General features: G+C 33.1%; 1 protein-coding gene across 1 annotated transcript; it reads left to right on the forward strand.

Moving 5' to 3' along the window:
• Positions 1 to 14,449: 14,449 nt before the first annotated feature.
• On the forward strand, positions 14,450 to 16,717 carry LOC306987930 (uncharacterized protein). The gene is made up of 3 exons (XM_079592578.1): positions 14,450 to 14,514; positions 15,214 to 15,885; positions 15,962 to 16,717. The coding sequence occupies exons 1-3, from the start codon at positions 14,472 to 14,474 to the stop codon at positions 16,144 to 16,146; spliced, it is 900 nt and encodes a 299-aa protein (XP_079448704.1). The 5' UTR covers positions 14,450 to 14,471; the 3' UTR covers positions 16,147 to 16,717.
• Positions 16,718 to 22,212: the final 5,495 nt, after the last annotated feature.

Consider the following 22,212-nt stretch of genomic DNA (forward strand, 5'->3'; position numbering starts at 1 on the left):
TTGTTTATTAAAATGCATGCAAATCATGACAGAGGCGATCTTGTGCTGCCGGGGAAACCTCGTGCATTACACTACACTTTTATTAAGGATAGTCTGATAGCGTTTACGCTTCTTAATGTTTTGACTGTTATATTTACGTACACTGTAAGAAATTCTTGTACATTTAACTTTAAAAGACAACAATTCCACAGTAAACCAAAATATTTTACAGGGATAACATTAATAGATAACCTTACATTCATGTATAATTTTACAGTACAATACTATTAAAAGAATAGTTTTTGAAAATACAAAAAACAAATCATCTTATAATTCACAGTGAAAAATCATAAAATGTGAGCGTCTTTATATGAGTATTTACCTCAGCTTGTGGAAAAAATACTTGTGATGAACTGTGATTCATCATGTGACTTTCTCTTCCCTCTGTGTTATTATGTATGTTAAATGCACAAAACAGATTTTAATAGTAACATATAACCTTGCTAATTCAGTAACAAACCGCTGTTAGATTTGCCGGTATATTTTATTTATTTTTGCATTTTTTGTCAATTTCTTTTTTGTAATTGTAAATTGTAAAATTTACAGGTTGACTGGAGTTACAGGTCTACAGCTGTTGGATTTACCAGTTTATTCCAGTTTTTAATTTTTTTTATTTAGTAAATTACTGTTTTAAATTGTAAAATGTACTGATTGTTCTGTAAATATGTTTACATTTTTACAAATTATATTATAATTTACAATATAATATAATTTACAACACAATATAATTTTACGGAGTTATTCTTGCAACCACAGATGCCAGTTTTTTTTTTGTAAAAGCAGCAGGATTTGTTTTTTACATTGTATATAAAATAGGAAAAATTAGTAATAAAGTAGAATGAAATTGCTGACAGTAATATTACGCACTGAGTCTCTTGCTTTTGGTGAGGATGTTGACAGCAAGTGACAAGAAGTATCAATAGAGGGCAGTATGTGATTGTATTTTCCTGAAGGTTTTTTTTTTGTTTGTTTTTTTTTTGGTCGAAGCCACAACACTATGAATTAAAACATGAAACCAATCTCTGTGATAAAAGTCATATGTAAAAACATCACAGACCATTATAGAAAAAACTGTAGACAAGTTGTAGGCTATCATACTTTTGGTCTGTAACATTTTACAGAAATTCACAAAGCTTTTGGCATTTTCTAATACTGTGCAGTAAACATTGTATTGTGTGTGATCTCAGACTTGTAAGGGAGTACTGTATGTTTCAGATACATTATTGACAGGTATGTTCTCAACCACACAAGCGTGACTGTGCAACGATGTGGCTCCAGTCAGAGAGCGAGCAATTAGGCGCATCATTTCCTGTAGAAACTGAGACAGGAAGAAGCCACTCAGTGCAAAGTGAGAACTGCTAAGATGATGTTCAACTAATAGCGCTGTAATAGAGAGCTGCCTCTATTCATGTGGCGTAGAAGAGGTCAACGTGTCAAAGTCTGCAAAAGGTTTTTGTCACGTCTGTTCATGTGCAGAAACAAAAAACATTTTACACTGCTGGGTGACATCGCTTTTAAAGATTAAATCTTCAGTTGCACAGCTTGTTATGTGGTGAAAATAATAATCTGTGTAAATACCACAAGATCAAATTTGCCTTCCTATCACACATTTTTCCTTATTTCAAAGTGCTTTTTCAAGAGGCCATTTCAGAATTGAATTCCTAGGATGTACATATCTTTCTTATCTATCCAGTCTTTATTTTCTAAATTTCTCTATGAGACGCATTTATCAGCGCAGAATCTTATTTGTTTTAAAACTAAACACAAACACACTAAATACATTGCTCAAAAGTAAGGATAGATCAACTGTAGCTATAGCAGAATTTCTGTTCACAACATACATTCAAATATTGTTTTGATAAGCAAGATCAGTTGGTTTATTAAATGTACACTCTTTGTCGCATCTTCTAAGTGACCCAGTAAAACACATCCATGATTTAATATGCAAATCAAATAATACATTTGGCAAAAATGTAAGTAGATGCACGTTTTCAATGTGCTAATGCTGCAAAAGAGATTTATACTATTTATTAGTTTACATTTAATAAAATAAAAAAGCGTAGTCAGCAGGGAAGGGGGTTGTGTGGCTTTAATTAAACAGAAATGTTTGTCTGTTGTGAAGGATGTTTTTGTGGTTTTGATTCAGAGAGGGGCTTCAAAACAGAAGTAAGAGGTCAGTCCTGTGGTTGGAAAATGATCAAACCACAATGTGCGCAAGCAATGCATGTACAAAGAGATGTGCCGAAGTGCAAACAAGCTTCTCATGATCGAAGTTTTCTTCATTTTCATCTGTCATTTTTATTTATTTATTAAATGCAATATTTATTTTTATTTTTATTTTAATAATAATTGAAAAATAATTTGAATACGCAATCTAAAATAACAGTTTTTAATAAACTTTTTCTTTTGGTAAAGCAACTTTAAACCGGAGCTCTGCTCTGACACATACATCTTTACAAGTGTTAATGTATTTAAAAGTGTTGGTTCGATCAATCAGATATTTAACACACTGGCGGATGTCAATGCTGGTCCGCTGAAGTTTACATCAACACTTCTCTCTCTGTACTGAGCAGCTTCTCTCTCTCACTCCTCCACAGGAAGTGATGCGGCTGACAATCTGTCTTCTGGTTGGTGCCTCAGTCGCTGTCACATCCTATGCATTGTTTGTGCAAAAGCCGGTGGTTTGGGCTAACATTGAAGTTAATATAAACCCAAATCAGATATCAGTCTCAAGATGATCAGATGATCTGATGAACTGAGATGATCAGTTGTTTTATGTGCAGGTAAGGTGTTCACTTGCTGTTTGTTACTGTTGAGGCTCGGTAAACATGCGTGTGGCATTGAGACGCATGACACACAAGATAAAAGTATCAGTTTGACAGCATGACCACATGCTTTCTGAAAATAAATGATCATCACAGTAAAGGGCAAATTCCCCATGTGGTGCATAACGGTAAAAAACGGTTTACTACTAACTGCATGCACTGGAAGCTTTCATGAGCTTATGGTTTGTGGTTATGGTTAAACTTTATTTAGATTGTCCACTTTAGATATTCTACTAACTATACGTAACTTTGCAACTACATGACAAATAACTCATTAATTTGCAACTATGTCAACTAACTCTTATTAGACTCAGAGTATTAGTAGACTATTAGGTTAGTGTTATCAGATATTAAGACAGATATCAAAATAAAGTGTGAGCAGATATTAAGAAGACAGATATCAAAGTAAAGTGTTAGAGGATATTAGGCAGACAATTTAGTAATAATCTAATGACATGTAGGTGCAAAGTTACAGTCAGTATGTTTGGTGGGGAGGATAAAAAAGTGTTAGATATTAAAGCAGACGGTCTACTAATACTCTAATCTATGACTGTTAGTTGACGTAGTTATTTACAGTTATTGCAAAGTTTTTTACTTTGTCTAAAGTTGACTGCAAAAAAAAGTTACTGTTAATGTTTGTTTATTGAGTGTTTATCTTTGTGCTACGTCGTGACGTCTGATGTCAATAAGTCAGTCAAACACACGACTAAATCCCATTATTACCATTACGAGGCTCATCTTTGGTGATAAAGTTGTGCAACTAAAAATATGAATGTACAAAGAGTTAATAAAATATATTTTTATACCGCCATCAATTTTAACTGGGCTGAACCGTACAACTGCTATGGTGAAAACAATAAATGATACTCATTCTGTCCTCATCACCAATATCAGAGAAAATCTGGCATTGAGGACATCTTAAAAACTGAAGAACTCTTCTTCCCAGCCAAGTTATCCATCTTTCTTCTCAGACTCGTTCTACTTTAGTTGGGTCACACAGTCAAGGCCAGCAGAAAAATAAAGAAATCAATGAGCAGATTACTTGGCCTTGTCTTTGTTGCATAATAAAAACCAGACCTTATTTAATCTCTTTCCAGCACCAGGTTCAGGTCTTATAGTTCATCTTACAACTATAGATTAACTGCAAGTTGTATCTAATCATATAACATCCATCAAAGTATATATACACACACCTTTTATTTGGTCACTTTGATAAAAATTAAGTATATAATGTGAAAAGTAACCAATATAATGTGTCTCTGTCCGTGGTGCTGAAATCCAGCTTATGAAGAGGTGTGTTGACAGAACATCTCCATCTGTTAAAGCTTTGTGTGGGATCCTGAAATCTTGCATTAGATTAGAGTAGATTCATTAATTTTGTCCTTATTTGTGATTGATGTGAAAACCAGTTTGAATATAAATAGCATTTGTGATAGTGTGAAATTGTTTAACTACACACTGGGCCTTTTATTTAACACAGCCAGCCTGACACCTGAGGTCAAAGATCATGGAGGTGCAGTTTAGTCAGTCGCTATTACAATGGAAACTTTCAGCCGCTGAGGTGCGAGCACTTTCTTTACACTCTCGATCTTGCTAGGTGACTGCGAGGTTTTTTTGTGTGGCCTGGGTTCATAGTCCAAAACCACAAGTGTATAAAGTGTCATGCTACCGCTTCTGCCAACATCAGACAAGAGAAGAAAAAAAGTTTCATAATACACTCCAACTATTTTAAAAAACCTTTTGCTAATTCTTTTAAATGATACCTTTGTACCGGCTGATTTTGTGTGTTTTTATTTTAAGTTTTATAGAAGTAGGTGGAATTGTACTGCTTGAAACACGCCGCACAAATATAGGAAAAATATAATGAAAAAGCAGAATTTGTAAGGGATATTTGAAATAAACAAACAATCAAATAAATGTGTCAAAAATCGGTTTATATGGTTTATATGTAATAAAGTCACACACACACACACACACACACACACACACACACACACACACACACACACACACACACACACACACACACACACACACACACACACACACACACACACACACACACACACACACACACACACCTTAAATAACCCCAACACCTGCTCGTTAAAATAGCATAGTGTACTGTAAGCATGCATGACACACTGAATTCAATCAACCAACTAATTATTTGGTAAATAATCAAATGTATGAACTATTGGCACCATTAAACTGTAGTAAAGCTCATTCAGTGTGTGTTGGTCCGCTGACTGCTACTTCCTGTCACTCTCTACAGGAAATGATTCTTTGTTTCAAACACTGCCACTTTATTTGATGAGAGGCTGCTTATGTTTAAACACGGCCATGGGGTCTGTGGTGTGTTTGGTCTGCAATCACTGTGTTTACATATTTTTTAAAAAAGAAAGAAAAATTCAACTGAATTAAAATAGGATGATTAACTACATTCGATTTCATGATGCTCTAAAAACACACATAAAGTGAATAAAAAATAAAAGAAATAAAGTCTTTCACAGACTTTATTTATTGTGCATTGTACATTTAGCTAGTAGACCACATATTTTACTTACATGTATTGTACTCCTCATTATGGATTTCCTAATTTATGTTGAATAAACATTATAAAACATGAAAAACATCATCTTTTTGGCTTTTTATAGGGCTATAGGCTGTCCAGCTCAGACGCCCCGACATTTCAAACATATTCACAATAATACTATGACAGAAATGTCTCCACCTAATGGCTGAGCTTTATTTTAATTGTTTTGAGAATGTTGTAAGACTTTCACAAGATTAGCAATGTAACAGAGGCATTGAAATATGCCATTAAGCTTATATATATATATATATGGATTTAGACACTGACACCATTCATCATTTACTTCAGACCATACATCATTTATTCTAGTTTGATGTTGCCAAATGCAAGATTTTAAATAACTAATTTTATTGTCAGCATTATTTTACATGTAAATAAGTTTGAGGTATAGCTATAGGTCTATGGATCTACTCTAAAGTGCTGTGATGCTCATTTTTTTTCTCTTACTCCAAAAAGAAAACAAGAGACTAGAGAATCTAAAAAACTAGAGAACTCATAAGAAGCGAGTTTATTATCGATTGTATTATTTTATAACATTGCAACACGAGTTTTAGAAAACCCTCAAGCCCTTTTTCGAAGTTTTATACAGTGCAAATTAAAGTCTGCTTTAATACAGATTGGAGCAAGTACAGTGTAAAAGCCACTCCCCCTTCAAATAAATAAAGCTCAATTCAATTCTTCTCAGTTGAGTCGATCGCACTGGAACGTAAAGATGAATTTGTTTGCAACAAATCCTCTGATGCTGTTTTTAATAGGTAAATACATTTATGATGTTTGCTAATGTATGATGTATGATGAATTTGGGAAAATGAAACAGAGCGTTTGCCATGAATTTAATAAATAATAATTATCAATGTGTAGCTACTATATAATGTATACAGTGTAATATACAATACCTCACAAAAACATAAGTATATAAAATCTGTTTATATCATATAATTTGCCAATGCTGTGTCATTTAACTTTCATTAAATAACTGATTTTGAAAGCAGGGCAAAGCTATTTTCAAGAAGTATAGAGAAACATTAAATAGTGTTGCGTTTACTTTACTTTTAGATTCAGTCAGAACTTGTCATTAGCCATTTACATTCATATATTTCCTTCGCAGTTTTAAAAGAAGAGTTAGTTCAACTAATATGACATTTCTGTCAGAATTGAATCTCCCTCGTGTTGTTTCAAACCTGAAGGACTGACTTTCTTCTTTGTGGAACTCAAAAGAAGATATTTGGAGGAATGTCTCTGTGTATTTTTATTTATTCAACATTTTTAAAAGGTCTATGTTTTTTGGACAGCAACAGTCTTCATAATATCTTCTTTTGAGTTCCGCAGAAGAAAGTCACATCATATCATTGGAAGTACTTTGTAGCATTTGTAATGACTTGCAATGTACACAATGTTACATTTGAATCTGAATCAATGTCTTCTCATTTCTTATGACATAATTTATTGTTTTCAGGTATCATCTTTGTAAAACGAACATCTTTAACTTCGGTGAAAACGGTGAACAGTGGAACTACTGTCTCTCTTCTGTGTTCAAACATCTTGACACAACCCAGTTACATCGCCTGGTTCAAGCAGATAAATGGATCTCTACCACTTTGCATTGTCACTCAATATGTGCAAAAACAAGCATACTCCAAATATTTGAACGGCTTTAAGAAGGATCGTATGCAGATGTCAGTGAACGAAACGTCTTCTTCCCTGAAGATAGTCAATGTGGACGTCTCTGACTCTGGAATGTTTTACTGTGGAAGTTTTTTGACGAACTTCATGATGTTTCACAACAAAACACAGTTAGTGGTAGTAAATGGTAATACCCAAGTATTCATTTCATTTATTTATTCCAAAATTATTCATATTCAGTATCATTGCTATTCAGTTACTAATAATTATTTTGTATTCTTTTTACCTTCAAAGAGAGTAATCAGTTTAAAGAGGATATTGCAAATGTGGATTGTGGTATGTGTCTTACAGTTTAAAAGAGAAAATAAATTTGGCACTCATTTATTACAATTTACTTTATTTCTAGCTTACAGAAAAACTTTATTACTTTATTTTTGCTTCCTTTATTATTCGCTTACTTTATTATTATTTGCTTACTTTATTACAGTAATATTACTTTATTATTGCTCACTTTATTTCTAGCTTTCTCTCTGACTTTCCTCCTCTCTCGCTCTCTTTATTTATTTGAATGGTTTTAACAGGGGCGACTGAAGAAACTTCAAGATCCTGCCACGTCTATTATACACTCACACTGATCTTGAGCGGCTTGGTTTTGCTTCTCACTGTTTTTGCCATTGTAGTCTTAATCAGGATGAAGGAAAGAAACAAACAGAGGAGATATACGAGGGATGTGGAGACACACGTTGTTTATGCTGCCACAAGATGACCCACATGTCAGATTATTATTTGTGCTCCACTGTTTTCTGCAAATATGCCAACAACAACAATAGCACAAAAAAGTATACATATCCTTATAAAAATAGAAAAAATGATTACATACTTTATTTTATTAGTAGCTTAATAGGTAGGTCTAGAATTTCTAACATGAGATGACAGTTCAGTTAAGTTACACATTTATGCACTTGACTGTAAGTAAACGCTTCATCCTTTTTATTAAAAATAAAATAAATGCAGCCTTGGTGAGTATAGAGTCATAAAAAATCATACTGACCCCAAACTTTTGAACCGTATGTAAGAACAGGCTGTTTGTTGATTTACTTAAAAAAATGTGTAGGAGATGATTTAGAACAAAAAACCTTTTTGGGTTAAGAAGCTTTAATCTAGTTGTTAGAGCTTGACATCAATCCACATACTGCATAATTATTTTCCTGAAGTCAAATTTCACAGAAGCCAGGTTTATGCAGTGTGTTATAAAACATTTGATCTTCTTATTCTTTATAAAGTAATAAAGATATCATCTCATAAACCTTCAGAATTCATCATCTCTGGGCTGATCTGTTTCTTAAGTTCATTGCAGATTTTTTTTTAAAAATAAATTCAAACTGTAAATTAACTGAGTTCATTTTAAATGTGTAAATCAACCAAAGTGAAGCGAGACCACATAAAGCTCCAGTGACACGCCTCATTAAAGCTTTTGTTTATTAAAATGCATGCAAACCATGACAGAGGCGAACTTGTGCTGCCGAGGAAACCTCGTGCATTACACTACACTTTTATTAAGGATAGTCTGATAGCGTTTACGCTTCTTAATGTTTTGACTGTTATATTTACTCTCAGTCTTCCATCCTTAAGAATTTATACGTACACTGTAAGAAATTTTTGTAAATTTAACTTTAAAAGACAACAATTCCACAGTAAAAAAATATTTGACAGGGATAACTAATAGATAACCTTACATTCATGTATAATTTTACAGTACAATACTATTAAAAGAATAGTTTTTGAAAATACAAAAAACAAATCATCTTATAATTCACAGTGAAAAATCATGAAATGTGAGCGTCTTTATGAGTATTTACCTCAGCTTGTGAAAAAGCTACTTGTGATGAACTGTGATTCATCATGTGACTTTCTCTTCCCTCTGTGTTATTATGTATGTTAAATGCACAAAACAGATTTTAATAGTAACATGTAACCTTGCTAATTCAGTAACAAACCGCTGTTGGATTTACCGGTATATATATATATATATATTTGCATTTTATTGTAAATTTCTGTTTTAAATTGTAAAGTGTACAGGTCGACTGGAGTTACAGGTTTACAGCTGTTGGATTTACCAGTTTATTCAATTTTTTTATTTTTATTTATTTAGTAAATTACTGTTTTAAATTGTAAAATGTACTGATTGTTCTGTAAATATGTTTACATTTTTACAAATTATATTATAATTTACAATATAATATAATTTACAACACAATATAATTTTACAGAGTTATTCTTGCAACCACAGATGCCAGTTTTTTTTTCTGTAAAAGCAGCAGGATTTGTTTTTTACATTGTATATAAAATAGGAAAAATTGGTAATAAAGTAGAATGAAATTGCTGACAGTAATATTACTCACTGAGTCTCTTGCTTTTGGTGAGGATGTTGACATCAAGTGACAAGAAGTATCAATAGAGGGCAGTATGTGATTGTATTTTCCTGAAGTTTTTTTTTTTTTTTTTGGTCGAAGCCACAACACTATGAATTAAAACATGAAACCAATCTCGGTGATAAAAGTCATATGTAAATGAAAAACATCACAGACCATTATAGAAAAAACTGTAGACAACCAAGTTTTATCATACTTTTGGTCTGTAACATTTTACAGAAATTCACAAAGCTTTTGGCATTTTCTAATACTGTGCAGTAAACATTGTATTGTGTGTGATCTCAGACTTGTAAGGGAGTACTGTATGTTTCAGATACATTATTGACAGGTATGTTCTCAACCACACAAGCGTGACTGTGCAACGATGTGGCTCCAGTCAGAGAGCGAGCAATTAGGCGCAACATTTCCTGTAGAAACTGAGACAGGAAGAAGCCACTCAGTGCAAAGTGAGAACTGCTAAGATGATGTTCAACTAATAGCGCTGTAATAGAGAGCTGCCTCTTTTCATGTGGCGTAGAAGAGGTCAACGTGTCAAAGTCTGCAAAAGGTTTTTGTCACGTCTGCTCATGTGCAGAAACAAAAAAACATTTTGCACTGCTGGGTGACATCGCTTTTAAAGATTAAATCTTCAGTTGCACAGCTTGTTATGTGGTGCAAATGATAATCTGTGTAAATACCACAAGATCAAATTTGCCTTCCTAAATCACATATTTTTCCTTATTTCAAAGTGCTTTTTCAAGAGACCATTTCAGAATTGAATTCCTAGGATGTACATATCTTTCTTATCTATCCAGTCTTTATTTTCTCTATGAGATGCATTTATCAGCGCAGAATCTTATTTGTTTTAAAACTAAACACACTAAATACATTGCTCAAGAGTAAGGATAGATCAACTGTAGCCATAGCAGAATTTCTGTTCACAACATACATTTAAATATGGTTATGATAAGCAAGATCAGTTGGTTTATTAAATGTACACTCTTTGTCACATCTTCTAAGTAACCCAGTAAAACACATCCATGATTTAATATGCAAATCAACAAATTGATTTAGCAAAAATGTAAGTAGACACACGTTTTCAATATGCTAATACAATGCATTTACATTTAATATATATATATATATATATAAAAACGCAGTCAGCAGTACACTGGGAAGGGGGTTGTGTGTCTTTAATTAAACAGAAATGTTTGTCTGTTGTGAAGGATGTTTTTGTGGTTTTGATTCAGAGAGGGGCTTCAAAACAGAAGTAAGAGGTCAGTCCTGTGGTTGGAAAATGATCAAACCACAATGTGCGCAAGCAATGCATGTACAAAGAGATGTGCCGAAGTGCAAACATGCTTCTCATGATCTAATTTTTCTTCATTTTTCATCTGTCATTTTTATTTATTTATTAAATGCAATATTTATTTTAATTTTAATTTTAATAATAATTGAAAAATAATTTGAATACGCAATCTAAAAAAACTGTTTTTAATAAACTTTTTCTTTTGGTAAAGCAACTTTAAACCGGAGCTCTGCTCTGACACATACATCTTTAAAAGTGTTAATGTATTTAAAAGTGTTGGTTCGATCAATCAGATATTTAACACACTGGCGGATGTCAATGCTGGTCCACTGAAGTTCACATCAACACTTCTCTCTCTGTACTGAGCAGCTTCTCTCTCTTACTCCTCCACAGGAAGTGATGCGGCTTACAATCTGTCTTCTGGTTGGTGCCTCAGTCGCTGTCACATCCTATGCATTGTTTGTGCAAAAGCCGGTGGTTTGGGCTAACACTGAAGTTAATATAAACCCAAATCAGATATCAGTCTCAAGATGATCAGATGATCTGATGAACTGAGATGATCAGTTGTTTTATGTGCAGGTAAGGTGTTCACTTGCTGTTTGTTATTGTTACTGTTGAGGCTCGGTAAACATGCGTGTGGCAATGAGACGCATGACACACAAGATAAAAGTATCAGTTTGACAGCATGACCACATGCTTTCTGAAAATAAATGATCATCACAGTAAAGGGCAAAGTCCCCATGTGGTGCATAACGGTAAAAAACGGTTTACTACTAACTGCATGCACTGGAAGCTTTCATGAGCTTATGGTTTGTGGTTATGGTTAAACTTTATTTAGATTGTCCACTTTAGATATTCTACTAACTATACGTAACTTTGCAACTACATGACAAATAACTCATTAATTTGCAACTATGTCAACTAACTCTTATTAGACTCATTAGAGTATTAGTAGACTATTAGGTTAGTGTTAGCAGATATTAAGACAGATATCAAAATAAAGTGTGAGCAGATATTAAGAAGACAGATATCAAAGTAAAGTGTTAGCGGATATTAGGCAGACAATTTAGTAATAATCTAATGACTGCTAGTTGACATGTAGGTGCAAAGTTACAGTCTGTCTGGTGGGGAGGATAAAAAAGTGTTAGATACTAAAGCAGACGGTCTACTAATACTCTAATCTATGACTGTTAGTTGACGTAGTTATTTACAGTTATTGCAAAGTTTTTTACTTTGTCTAAAGTTGACTGCAAAAAAAAAGTTACTGTTAATGTTTGTTTATTGAGTGTTTATCTTTGTGGTACGTCGTGACGTCTGATGTCAATAAGTCAGTCAAACACAAGACTAAATCCCATGATTACCATTACGAGGCTCATCTTTGGTGATAAAGTTGGTGATAAACTTAAAATATGAATGTACAAAAAGTTTATAAAATATATTTTTATACCGCCATCAATTTTAACTGGGCTGAACCGTACAACTGCTATGGTGAAAAAAATAAAGAAATCAATGAGCAGATTACTTGGCCTTGTCTTTGTTGCATAATAAAAACCAGACCTTATTTAATCTCTTTCCAGCACCAGGTTCAGGTCTTATAGTTCATCTTAATTGCAAGTTGTATCTAATCATATAACATCCATCAAAGTATATATACACACACCTTTTATTTGGTCACTTTGATAAAAAATTAAGTATATAATGTGAAAAGTAACCAATATAGTGTGTCTCTGTCCGTGGTGCTGAAATCCAGCTTATCAAGAGGTGTGTTGAAAGAACATCTCCATCTGTTAAAGCTTTGTATGGGGTCATGAAATCTTGCATTAGATTAGAGTAGATTCATTAATTTTGTCCTTATTTGTGATTGATGTGAAAACCAGTTTGAATATAAATAGCATTTGTGATAGTGTGAAATTGTTTAACAACACACTAGGCCTTTTATTTAACACAGCCAGCCTAACACCTGAGGTCAAAGATCATGGAGGTGCAGTTTAGTCAGTCGCTATTACAATGGAAACTTTCAGCCGCTGAGGTGCGAGCACTTTCTTTACACTCTCGATCTTGCTAGGTGACTGCAAGGTTTTTTTGTGTGGCCTGGGTTCATAGTCCAAAACCACAAGTGTATAAAGTGTCATGCTACTGCTTCTGCCAACATCAGACAAGAGAAGAAAAAAAGTTTCATAATACACTCCAACTATTTTAAAAAACCTTTTGCTAATTCTTTTAAATGATACCTTTGTACCGGCTGATTTTGTGTTTTTATTTTAAGTTTTATAGAAGTAGGTGGAATTGTACTGCTTGAAACACGCTGCACAAATATAGGAAAAATATAATGAAAAAGCAGAATTTGTAAGGGATATTTTAAATAAACAAACAATCAAATAAATGTGTCACAAATCGGTTTATACGGTTTATATGTAATAAAGTCGCACGCACACACACACACCTTAAATAACCCCAACACCTGCTCATTAAAATAGCATAGTGTACTGTAAGCATGCATGACACACTGAATTCAATCAACCAACTAATTATTTGGTAAATAATCAAATGTATGAACTATTGGCACCGTTAAATTGTAGTAAAGCTCATTCAGTGTGTGTTGGTCCGCTGACTGCTACTTCCTGTCACTCTCTACAGGAAATGATTCTTTGTTTCAAACACTGCCACTTTATTTGATGAGAGGCTGCTTATGTTTAAACACGGCCATGGGGTCTGTGGTGTGTTTGGTCTGCAATCACTGTGCTTACATATTTTTTAAAAAAGAAAGAAAAATTCAACTGAATTAAAATAGGATGATTAACTACATTCGATTTCATGATGCTCTAAAAACACACATAAAGTGAATAAAAAATAAAAGAAATAAAGTCTATCACAGACTTTATTTATTGTGCATTGTACATTTAGCTAGTAGACCACATATTTTACTTACATGTATTGTACTCCTCATTATGTATTTCTTAATTTATGTTGAATAAACATTATAAAACATGAAAAACATCATCTTTTTGGCTTTTTATAGGGCTATAGGCTGTCCAGCTCAGACGCCCCGACATTTCAAACATATTCACAATAATACTATGACAGAAATGTCTCCACCTAATGGCTGAGCTTTATGTTAATTGTTTTGAGAATGTTGTAAGACTTTCACAAGATTAGCAATGTAACAGAGGCATTGAAATATGCCATTAAGCTTATATATATATATATGGATTTAGACACTGACACCATTCATCATTTACTTCAGACCATACATCATTTATTCTAGTTTGATGTTGCCAAATGCAAGATTTTAAATAACTAATTTTATTGTCAGCATTATTTTACATGTAAATAAGTTTGAGGTATAGCTATAGGTCTATGGATCTACTCTGAAGTGCTGTGATGCTCATTTTTTTTCTCTTACTGCAAAAAGAAAACAAGAGACTAGAGAATCTAAAAAACTAGAGAACTCATAAGAAGCGAGTTTATTATCGAATGTATTATTTCATAACATTGCAACACGAGTTTTAGAAAACCCTCAAGCCCTTTTTCGAAGTTTTGTACAGTGCAAATTAAAGTCTGCTTTAATACAGATTGGAGCAAGTACAGTGTAAAAGCCACTCCCCCTTCAAATAAATAAAGCTCAATTCAATTCTTCTCAGTTGAGTCGATCGCACTGGAACGTAAAGATGAATTTGTTTGCAACAAATCCTCTGATGCTGTTTTTAATAGGTAAATACATTTATGATGTTTGCTAATGTATGATGTATGATGAATTTGGGAAAATGAAACAGAGCGTTTGCCATGAATTTAATAAATAATGATTATCAATGTGTAGCTACTATATAATGTATACAGTGTAATATACAATACCTCACAAAAACATAAGTATATAAAATCTGTTTATATCATATAATTTGCCAATGCTTTGTCATTTAACTTTCATTAAATAACTGATTTTGAAAGCAGGGCAAAGCTATTTTCAAGAAGTATAGAGAAACATTAAACAGTGTTGCGTTTACTTTACTTTTAGATTCAGTCAGAACTTGTCATTAGCCATTTACATTCATATATTTCCTTCGCAGTTTTAAGAAGAGTTAGTCCAAATAATATGACATTTCTGTCAGAATTGAATCTCCCTCGTGTTGTTTCAAACCTGAAGGACTGACTTTCTTCTTTGTGGAACTCAAAAGAAGATATTTGGAGGAATGTCTCTGTGTATTTTTATTTATTCAACATTTTTAAAAGGTCTATGTTTTTTGGACAGCAACAGTCTTCATAATATCTTCTTTTGAGTTCCGCAGAAGAAAGTCACATCATATCATTGGAAGTACTTTGTAGCATTTGTAATGACTTGCAATGTACACAATGTTACATTTGAATCTGAATCAATGTCTTCTCATTTCTTATGACATAATTTATTGTTTTCAGGTATCATCTTTGTAAAACGAACATCTTTAACTTCGGTGAAAACGGTGAACAGTGGAACTACTGTCTCTCTTCTGTGTTCAAACATCTTGACAGAACCCAGTTACATCGCCTGGTTCAAGCAGATAAATGGATCTCTACCACTTTGCATTGTCACTCAATATGTGCAAAAACAAGCATACTCCAAATATTTGAACGGCTTTAAGAAGGATCGTATGCAGATGTCAGTGAACGAAACGTGTTCTTCCCTGAAGATTGTCAATGTGGACGTCTCTGACTCTGGAATGTTTTACTGTGGAAGTTTTTTGACGAACTTCATGATGTTTCACAACAAAACACAGTTAGTGGTAGTAAATGGTAATACCCAAGTATTCATTTCATTTATTTATTCCAAAATTATTCATATTCAGTATCATTGCTATTCAGTTACTAATAATTATTTTGTATTCTTTTTACCTTCAAAGAGAGTAATCAGTTTAAAGAGGATATTGCAAATGTGGATTGTGGTATGTGTCTTACAGTTTAAAAGAGAAAATAAATTTGGCACTCATTTATTACAATTTACTTTATTTCTAGCTTACAGAAAAACTTTATTACTTTATTTTTGCTTCCTTTATTATTCGCTTACTTTATTATTATTTGCTTACTTTATTACAGTAATATTACTTTATTATTGCTCACTTTATTTCTAGCTTTCTCTCTGACTTTCCTCCTCTCTCTCTCTCTTTATTTATTTGAATGGTTTTAACAGGGGCGACTGAAGAAACTTCAAGATCCTGCCACGTCTATTATACACTCACACTGATCTTGAGCGGCTTGGTTTTGCTTCTCACTGTTTTTGCCATTGTAGTCTTAATCAGGATGAAGGAAAGAAACAAACAGAGGAGATATACGAGGGATGTGGAGACACACGTTGTTTATGCTGCCACAAGATGACCCACATGTCAGATTATTATTTGTGCTCCACTGTTTTCTGCAAATATGCCAACAACAACAATAGCACAAAAAAGTATACATATCCTTATAAAAATAGAAAAAATGATTACATACTTAATTTTATTAGTAGCTTAATAGGTAGGTCTAGAATTTCTAACATGAGATGACAGTTCAGTTAAGTTACACATTTATGCACTTGACTGTAAGTAAACGCTTCATCCTTTTTATTAAAAATAAAATAAATGCAGCCTTGGTGAGTATAGAGTCATAAAAAATCATACTGACCCCAAACTTTTGAACCGTATGTAAGAACAGGCTGTTTGTTGATTTACTTAAAAAAATGTGTAGGAGATGATTTAGAACAAAAAACCTTTTTGGGTTAAGAAGCTTTAATCTAGTTGTTAGAGCTTGACATCAATCCACATACTGCATAATTATTTTCCTGAAGTCAAATTTCACAGAAGCCAGGTTTATGCAGTGTGTTATAAAACATTTGATCTTCTTATTCTTTATAAAGTAATAAAGATATCATCTCATAAACCTTCAGAATTCATCATCTCTGGGCTGATCTGTTTCTTAAGTTCATTGCAGATTTTTTTTTAAAAATAAATTCAAACTGTAAATTAACTGAGTTCATTTTAAATGTGTAAATCAACCAAAGTGAAGCGAGACCACATAAAGCTCCAGTGACACGCCTCATTAAAGCTTTTGTTTATTAAAATGCATGCAAACCATGACAGAGGCGATCTTGTGCTGCCAGGGAAACCTCGTGCATTACACTACACTTTTATTAAGGATAGTCTGATAGCGTTTACGCTTCTTAATGTTTTGACTGTTATATTTACTCTCAGTCTTCCATCCTTAAGAATTTATACGTACACTGTAAGAAATTTTTGTAAATTTAACTTTAAAAGACAACAATTCCACAGTAAAAAAAATATTTGACAGGGATAACTAATAGATAACCTTACATTCATGTATAATTTTACAGTACAATACTATTAAAAGAATAGTTTTTGAAAATACAAAAAACAAATCATCTTATAATTCACAGTGAAAAATCATGAAATGTGAGCGTCTTTATATGAGTATTTACCTCAGCTTGTGGAAAAGCTACTTGTGATGAACTGTGATTCATCATGTGACTTTCTCTTCCCTCTGTGTTATTATGTATGTTAAATGCACAAAACAGATTTTAATAGTAACATGTAACCTTGCTAATTCAGTAACAAACCGCTGTTGGATTTACCGGTATATATATATATTTTTTTTTGCATTTTATTGTAAATTTCTGTTTTAAATTGTAAAGTGTACAGGTCGACTGGAGTTACAGGTTTACAGCTGTTGGATTTACCAGTTTATTCAATTTTTTTATTTTTTTTTATTTAGTAAATTACTGTTTTAAATTGTAAAATGAACTGATTGTTCTGTAAATATGTTTACATTTTTAAAAATTATATTATAATTTACAATATAATATAATTTACAACACAATATAATTTTACGGAGTTATTCTTGCAACCACAGATGGCAGTTTTTTTTTCTGTAAAAGCAGCAGGATTTGTTTTTTACATTGTATATAAAATAGGAAAAATTGGTAATAAAGTAGAATGAAATTGCTGACAGTAATATTACGCACTGAGTCTCTTGCTTTTGGTGAGGATGTTGACATCAAGTGACAAGAAGTATCAATAGAGGGCAGTATGTGATTGTATTTTCCTGAAGTTTTTTTTTTTTTTTTGGTCAAAGCCACAACACTATGAATTAAAACATGAAACCAATCTCAGTGATAAAAGTCATATGTAAATGAAAAACATCACAGACCATTATAGAAAAAACTATAGACAACCAAGTTGTAGGCTATCATACTTTTGGTCTGTAACATTTTACAGAAATTCACAAAGCTTTTGGTATTTTCTAATACTGTGCAGTAAACATTGTATTGTGTGTGATCTCAGACTTGTAAGGGAGTACTGTATGTTTCAGATACATTATTGACAGGTATGTTCTCAACCACACAAGCGTGACTGTGCAACGATGTGGCTCCAGTCAGAGAGCGAGCAATTAGGCGCATCATTTCCTGTAGAAACTGAGACAGGAAGAAGCCACTCAGTGCAAAGTGAGAACTGCTAAGATGATGTTCAACTAATAGCGCTGTAATAGAGAGCTGCCTCTTTTCATGTGGCGTAGAAGAGGTCAACGTGTCAAAGTCTGCAAAAGGTTTTTGTCACGTCTGCTCATGTGCAGAAACAAAAAAACATTTTGCACTGCTGGGTGACATCGCTTTTAAAGATTAAATCTTCAGTTGCACAGCTTGTTATGTGGTGCAAATGATAATCTGTGTAAATACCACAAGATCAAATTTGCCTTCCTAAATCACATATTTTTCCTTATTTCAAAGTGCTTTTTCAAGAGACCATTTCAGAATTGAATTCCTAGGATGTACATATCTTTCTTATCTATCCAGTCTTTATTTTCTCTATGAGACGCATTTATCAGCGCAGAATCTTATTTGTTTTAAAACTAAACACACTAAATACATTGCTCAAGAGTAAGGATAGATCAACTGTAGCCATAGCAGAATTTCTGTTCACAACATACATTCAAATATGGTTATGATAAGCAAGATCAGTTGGTTTATTAAATGTACACTCTTTGTCACATCTTCTAAGTAACCCAGTAAAACACATCCATGATTAAATATGCAAATCAACAAATTGATTTAGCAAAAATGTAAGTAGACGCACGTTTTCAATATGCTAATACAATGCATTTCCATTTAATATATATATTACAAAAACGCAGTCAGCAGTACACTGGGAATGGGGTTGTGTGTCTTTAATTAAACAGAAATGTTTGTCTGTTGTGAAGGATGTTGTTGTGGTTTTGATTCAGAGAGGGGCTTCAAAACAGAAGTAAGAGGTCAGTCCTGTGGTTGGAAAATGATCAAACCACAATGTGCGCAAGCAATGCATGTACAAAGAGATGTGCCGAAGTGCAAACATGCTTCTCATGATCTAATTTTTCTTCATTTTTCATCTGTCATTTTTATTTATTTATTAAATGCAATATTTATTTTAATTTTAATTTTAATAATAATTGAAAAATAATTTGAATACGCAATCTAAAAAAACTGTTTTTAATAAACTTTTTCTTTTGGTAAAGCAACTTTAAACCGGAGCTCTGCTCTGACACATACATCTTTAAAAGTGTTAATGTATTTAAAAGTGTTGGTTCGATCAATCAGATATTTAACACACTGGCGGATGTCAATGCTGGTCCACTGAAGTTCACATCAACACTTCTCTCTCTGTACTGAGCAGCTTCTCTCTCTCACTCCTCCACAGGAAGTGATGCGGCTTACAATCTGTCTTCTGGTTGGTGCCTCAGTCGCTGTCACATCCTATGCATTGTTTGTGCAAAAGCCGGTGGTTTGGGCTAACACTGAAGTTAATATAAACCCAAATCAGATATCAGTCTCAAGATGATCAGATGATCTGATGAACTGAGATGATCAGTTGTTTTATGTGCAGGTAAGGTGTTCACTTGCTGTTTGTTATTGTTACTGTTGAGGCTCGGTAAACATGCGTGTGGCAATGAGACGCATGACACACAAGATAAAAGTATCAGTTTGACAGCATGACCACATGCTTTCTGAAAATAAATGATCATCACAGTAAAGGGCAAAGTCCCCATGTGGTGCATAACGGTAAAAAACGGTTTACTACTAACTGCATGCACTGGAAGCTTTCATGAGCTTATGGTTTGTGGTTATGGTTAAACTTTATTTAGATTGTCCACTTTATAGATATTCTACTAACTATACGTAACTTTGCAACTACATGACAAATAACTCATTAATTTGCAACTATGTCAACTAACTCTTATTAGACTCATTAGAGTATTAGTAGACTATTAGGTTAGTGTTAGCAGATATTAAGACAGATATCAAAATAAAGTGTGAGCAGATATTAAGAAGACAGATATCAAAGTAAAGTGTTAGCGGATATTAGGCAGACAATTTAGTAATAATCTAATGACTGCTAGTTGACATGTAGGTGCAAAGTTACAGTCTGTCTGGTGGGGAGGATAAAAAAGTGTTAGATACTAAAGCAGACGGTCTACTAATACTCTAATCTATGACTGTTAGTTGACGTAGTTATTTACAGTTATTGCAAAGTTTTTTACTTTGTCTAAAGTTGACTGCAAAAAAAAAGTTACTGTTAATGTTTGTTTATTGAGTGTTTATCTTTGTGGTACGTCGTGACGTCTGATGTCAATAAGTCAGTCAAACACAAGACTAAATCCCATGATTACCATTACGAGGCTCATCTTTGGTGATAAAGTTGGTGATAAACTTAAAATATGAATGTACAAAAAGTTTATAAAATATATTTTTATACCGCCATCAATTTTAACTGGGCTGAACCGTACAACTGCTATGGTGAAAAAAATAAAGAAATCAATGAGCAGATTACTTGGCCTTGTCTTTGTTGCATAATAAAAACCAGACCTTATTTAATCTCTTTCCAGCACCAGGTTCAGGTCTTATAGTTCATCTTAATTGCAAGTTGTATCTAATCATATAACATCCATCAAAGTATATATACACACACCTTTTATTTGGTCACTTTGATAAAAAATTAAGTATATAATGTGAAAAGTAACCAATATAGTGTGTCTCTGTCCGTGGTGCTGAAATCCAGCTTATGAAGAGGTGTGTTGACAGAACATCTCCATCTGTTAAAGCTTTGTATGGGGTCATGAAATCTTGCATTAGATTAGAGTAGATTCATTAATTTTGTCCTTATTTGTGATTGATGTGAAAACCAGTTTGAATATAAATAGCATTTGTGATAGTGTGAAATTGTTTAACAACACACTAGGCCTTTTATTTAACACAGCCAGCCTAACACCTGAGGTCAAAGATCATGGAGGTGCAGTTTAGTCAGTCGCTATTACAATGGAAACTTTCAGCCGCTGAGGTGCGAGCACTTTCTTTACACTCTCGATCTTGCTAGGTGACTGCAAGGTTTTTTTGTGTGGCCTGGGTTCATAGTCCAAAACCACAAGTGTATAAAGTGTCATGCTACTGCTTCTGCCAACATCAGACAAGAGAAGAAAAAAAGTTTCATAATACACTCCAACTATTTTAAAAAACCTTTTGCTAATTCTTTTAAATGATACCTTTGTACCGGCTGATTTTGTGTTTTTATTTTAAGTTTTATAGAAGTAGGTGGAATTGTACTGCTTGAAACACGCTGCACAAATATAGGAAAAATATAATGAAAAAGCAGAATTTGTAAGGGATATTTTAAATAAACAAACAATCAAATAAATGTGTCACAAATCGGTTTATACGGTTTATATGTAATAAAGTCGCACGCACACACACACACCTTAAATAACCCCAACACCTGCTCATTAAAATAGCATAGTGTACTGTAAGCATGCATGACACACTGAATTCAATCAACCAACTAATTATTTGGTAAATAATCAAATGTATGAACTATTGGCACCGTTAAATTGTAGTAAAGCTCATTCAGTGTGTGTTGGTCCGCTGACTGCTACTTCCTGTCACTCTCTACAGGAAATGATTCTTTGTTTCAAACACTGCCACTTTATTTGATGAGAGGCTGCTTATGTTTAAACACGGCCATGGGGTCTGTGGTGTGTTTGGTCTGCAATCACTGTGCTTACATATTTTTTAAAAAAGAAAGAAAAATTCAACTGAATTAAAATAGGATGATTAACTACATTCGATTTCATGATGCTCTAAAAACACACATAAAGTGAATAAAAAATAAAAGAAATAAAGTCTATCACAGACTTTATTTATTGTGCATTGTACATTTAGCTAGTAGACCACATATTTTACTTACATGTATTGTACTCCTCATTATGTATTTCTTAATTTATGTTGAATAAACATTATAAAACATGAAAAACATCATCTTTTTGGCTTTTTATAGGGCTATAGGCTGTCCAGCTCAGACGCCCCGACATTTCAAACATATTCACAATAATACTATGACAGAAATGTCTCCACCTAATGGCTGAGCT

This window comes from Phoxinus phoxinus, assembly GCF_949152265.1.
Source record: "Phoxinus phoxinus genome assembly, chromosome: 2".
Taxonomy (NCBI): domain Eukaryota; kingdom Metazoa; phylum Chordata; class Actinopteri; order Cypriniformes; family Leuciscidae; genus Phoxinus; species Phoxinus phoxinus.

What these genes read in the sequence shown, in the direction of transcription:
- LOC306987930 (XM_079592578.1), top strand. Translation starts at nt 14,472, where the DNA reads ATGAATTTGTTTGCAACAAATCCTCTGATGCTGTTTTTAATAG. An exon ending in TCTGATGCTGTTTTTAATAG is followed by an intron (nt 14,515 to 15,213) that starts GTAAATACATTT and finishes TATTGTTTTCAG; the next exon opens with GTATCATCTTTGTAAAACGA. An exon ending in AGTAATATTACTTTATTATT is followed by an intron (nt 15,886 to 15,961) that starts GCTCACTTTATT and finishes TGGTTTTAACAG; the next exon opens with GGGCGACTGAAGAAACTTCA.